General features: G+C 37.0%; 1 protein-coding gene across 1 annotated transcript; it reads right to left on the bottom strand.

Moving 5' to 3' along the window:
- Positions 1-737: 737 nt before the first annotated feature.
- LOC145053295 (laccase-17-like) lies at positions 738-3,212 on the bottom strand. The gene is made up of 6 exons (XM_079001309.1): positions 3,062-3,212; positions 2,838-2,989; positions 2,475-2,719; positions 2,226-2,354; positions 1,142-2,092; positions 738-1,039 (listed from the first exon to the last, which is right to left on the bottom strand). Exons 1-6 carry the CDS (start codon positions 3,149-3,151, stop codon positions 909-911), a joined length of 1,698 nt encoding a protein of 565 aa, XP_078857435.1. The 5' UTR covers positions 3,152-3,212; the 3' UTR covers positions 738-908.
- Positions 3,213-4,609: the final 1,397 nt, after the last annotated feature.

The raw sequence follows: 4,609 nt of genomic DNA, 5'->3' as shown, positions 1-4,609 counted from the left end.
TCCTTTGCTAATTTCTTCACCACTAAGCACGGACATAGGTTACCAACGACTCTTTTTCCTCATGGCGTTGGTCATTCGAGGCGTATTTCAGAGGGAATTATCCGTCTCTAATACCACAATGTCAAATAGCATATTTAAGGATAATATAATATGGAAAACATAAGTGTCATACTATTGAAACAATACTCTCCTTTTATGGCTATGCATGATATATATTTTGTAATAGTTAATTATATTTGTTTCTTCTTGTCGTTAACAAATTATAGTATTTTTTGTGCATGTGCCTCTTTTACATATATGACGGGTTGTATGTTGCTAACTTAGCATCACCTTAGTTAATTAGTTATCGGAATCTTTGAAAGTACAAAAGGTTATATAACTTGGTATTGGTTAACATTTCTAGGTGGAACCGTGTAATTTAATTTTTACCAGACGTCGATAGTTATTGTTGTCACTTAATTACACCTTATCGAAAACGGTTCTACTAGAAGCAATGTGTCATGTAGGTTTTAACAAATGCGGTGGTTTTATAATGGGCTCCTATTCGTCGACTTTGCATTTGGCACGGTTGTGATGTAATGTACTTCATTCTAGCCAAGTCATATGATCATTATGGATGTAGTAGTAGTGAACGAAATGTTTTGCATAGATTTTCTGGTGTCCAAAATGCTTAGAATAACATTTGTAACTCTACTTTTATATTCTTATCAACCCAAGATGAAAAAACAATCAATTCATACGCAAGAAATTGTTAGATTTTATTCAATGATGTACCTCCTCACATGAATTTAGTCAATCACTCACTATAACACATTCCGATGTTAAGTTGTAGAAAAACAATATATTCACATCCCTCAAACTTGAATTGTTGAAAAAAATTGATTGAAATGTTCCGAGCAAAGGAAGCTTTAACATTTTGGAAGATCAGCCGGTGGAGGTAAGAGCTTTTGGTTAGGTAGTTCTCCATCCAAGACGAGCCATGCCATCTTCAAACCCCAACCGGTATGAACTTCCAAATGGCAATGCATGAACCATACCCCTGGACAATATATAAGAAGAAGAATATATCAATGAAAAACTAAAATAAATCATATATGCACCACAAGAAACCAAACTGAAATTACATGCATGAGTAACAAACCTGGGTTGTCCGCTAGAAATCGTATAGCAACCCACCCACCAGAAGGCACACCAACCGTGTTTCTTTCGATAGGGTCCACAAGATTGAAGTTCTTAGGGTCCTTCTTAGGATCGTAGTTTCCAAACCCTTGACCAACAACAAAGAAATTGAAGCCATGGAGATGAAGAGGGTGGCTTTCGGCACCAAGAATGCTGGTATCTTGCATGACCAACTCCACACTAGTATTGAAAGGAAGAACCATGAGTTTTGTACCATTGCTCACAAAGGTGTTATTTGGAGGAGTTCCGGTATAATTAAACCAATGCACTGGGTTGATAGGGAAATAAGGACTATAAACACCCTTCGATTTATTAAAGAAGTGGGACTGGAGAAGGGCAACACTTGGTTGTACGAATGACACATTATTTATGGATGCAGCGAATCTAGCCCCGTTCGGTCCTTGGCAAGTTCTATTTTGCGCACAAGGGGCCGTCCCAAGTCCTACTGTGAAAAATAAATGTTTGTCGATCTTCTGTGGGACATTAGCAGGAAATTTAGAGTTTGCCAAGCTTCGAAGTCTATTTGAAAACTTTGACACGAATGAAGTGTCATTTAAAGATGGTAATGTTGGTGTAAAGAGTGGAAGATTTTTCATCGGAACAGGTGACTCATATTCGAGAATACCAGCAACTGCGGAATTGTCAAAGGTTCCTTGACCCGTTACATATGGTCTAGCAGACATGAGAAAGTTGGCACCGGGAAATTTGGATTTGGTTTTAAGGAGGACGTTGGTGGTTTGACCAGGAGCTAGTATAAGCGTTTCAGTTTTGAAAGGTTTTACATAAATGGCATCAGCCTCAACAACGGTGAGGGTGTGGTTTGCTATGCTAAAAAAGAGTTCATCATTGAGTGCTGCGTTGATCAGTCGAAGGAGGTACGTCTTCCCGGTTTTTACCTTCAGCTTGAATGTGTCTGCAGATTTCATGAGCATTCTCATTCAGTCATGGTTTCTTTCAATACATATGTATACACGTATTCTATATATAAATATGTATTCCAGGGGTGTACGTACGTACGTATGTAACAAAGGCTAGAAATACGGTACCTTTAGCAGAGCAATTGTACAAAGGTCCGGGAAGCCCATTGAAGGTATAGGCATCGGAAACATTTGGACCCCCACCGGTTTGTGTTGCTTCCGAAATTATAGCCTCTGGATCAGTATTGAACCACTCTCCTGTAGACATACAAAATTGTAATTACTCTCATGCATGCAAAACTGATGTAATTAAGTACAACATAGCTACAAGCTTAGAGATTAAAAGATTCAACAAAGTATATATGTACGTAGTTTTACCAAAGATGATGGGAACTTCTTTATAGGGCTTGGTAAAAGGGTAGGGGACATTAAGCTTTGGCAGAATGATGAGAGGACCATAAACACTTGCTCGTAACCATGATATATGTGCATGCCAAAACAATGTTCCTCTTTGTCCAATAACAGTGTAGTTGTACACATAACTCTGGCCAGTTTGTATGGGGCATTGAGTTATGTATGCTGGCCCATCGGCCCATCCACTCCGAAGTTGTCTAATACCATGCCTGTGTATATAGCATGCATGCATCAGAATCATATATAGTACGATGAGATTGTATTTAAAGTAATAATAATACGTTATAGAGCGTTAGAAAATACAAAATGTACAGCTCTTAATTATACCAATGGATTGTAATGTTACTGGAGACATGGTTAGTAACTTTTATAAGAAGCCGATCACCCTCTCGAGCGACAATACGTGGACCTGGAAATTTTCCATTGACCGTAACCATGCTTTTTGTGTGGCACAGTCGTGTCACGTTTTGCAGCTCGATCTGCATGAAAAAATAGATCAACTTGTTGGACTACAAATTAAAATGATAAGCATCATATGTAATGAGACATACGTTAAACTCATAGCTCCTGGTAGTTCCACCAATTGTATACAAAGGAAGCAGTGAAGTTATTGCTAACAATGACAAGAAAATTCCACCCATATCTTTGTGTCTGTCTTTCGTTGAAGATTATGAAAGCTGTTGCTACAGCATGAACCCTGCTATGATATCTGAACATATATATAGGTTGATGTCTAAGGATGATTTTGGCAGAGTCAACAACTCATTCTATTGCATCACCAACCGTTGTTCAAATGCAACTTTAGAGTGCTATCAAAGAGATCATATCCATCTGTCCTTTCAAAACCTTTCCTTCGTCGTAAGGACTAGGTCCCAATCTTAATTGAATATAACATAATACTTTATCTAGTCAAATTCTTAAAAATAAACCTAGTTTTAAAACCACCTACTAGAAAACTTGAAAAGTTGAAAATTCATAATTAACAATATATGTTTTATCCATTATTTTCGGGGATGGAGGAAGCCACAGATTTTTTCGTTGTTGCTAATTACTTCAGGAGAAAATAGCAAATACAACAAATACTAACATAAATAACTCAAATAAATCAATTAATGTAATACATACACATAAAAAATTACAATTACGATCAGGTGAATTTGATTATATAGGCTAGTAAAATAGTACCTGTTCCTTTCAAACAATCTTTTCTTTAACATGCATGTGCCTGCATTGTACATAGGAGAAAAAGACACACAACGAACTTTGTGTGTGTGTATTTTTTTTTTTCGATTTGATTATTAGAATTTTTGTGCATGTGTGCCCGCACGGAGTAGATTTTTAAAATTGTACGTATTTCACATGTTAATTAGAGGAACAAACCAAAATTTGGCCGGTTTCCATGCTAACGACGCTTTGTTGGCATGATGGCGTGGCGGCGTATAGACCATGTCATTTATACATAGATATTATAATTACTAGTTGTGAGACCCGTATAATAATCGAATTCTGTATTTTGATAATGATAGCGATTAAGGGAAAACTACTTTTACCACATAACTCCATCCAGTCTTGGTAGAAGACTGCTTTTATTAAAGAAAATATAGGATTTTCTAGAAAAGACACTAATGTAATGGATACACTGAAACTGCCACTTTTATTAAGTTATTTGGATAAAATGCCACTAAATACTTATGACCTCACCAGCATCTGTAAAAATGCTGATACTCGCTTTTCAAATAACTTGTATTCTCAGGTCAGCTTTAGACAGGTACATTTCCGGAGCTGTTGATGAAGATAGCTTAGTACCAAGCTGTGCTTATATTATTACTTGTATTACTTTTATGTATTGATATGTAAACCATGTAAAACTATTACTATTAATGCAATGTTTTGTTGTACTTTGATTACTATAATGCATGTGTTGTGATACTTGACATGACGTCATCCACCCCAGGACGTTTCCGCCGTTCTGGTTTTGGGGTGTGACCAAAATAGCTCCAGAAGATGATGCCTTTCCAGATCTACGATCTCCAGCCACCGCACTCCTTCTTTGACAACTTCCTCTTTCTTCTTCTAGGCTCTCCTTTGCCAAACCAAGC

Source organism: Lactuca serriola, chromosome 5, assembly GCF_051521515.1.
Source record: "Lactuca serriola cultivar US96UC23 chromosome 5, Lser_US96UC23_V15, whole genome shotgun sequence".
Classification (NCBI taxonomy): Eukaryota; Viridiplantae; Streptophyta; class Magnoliopsida; order Asterales; family Asteraceae; genus Lactuca; species Lactuca serriola.
The sequence above is the reverse complement of the archived record's forward strand: the minus strand, read 5'-3'. Positions and strand labels throughout refer to the sequence as shown.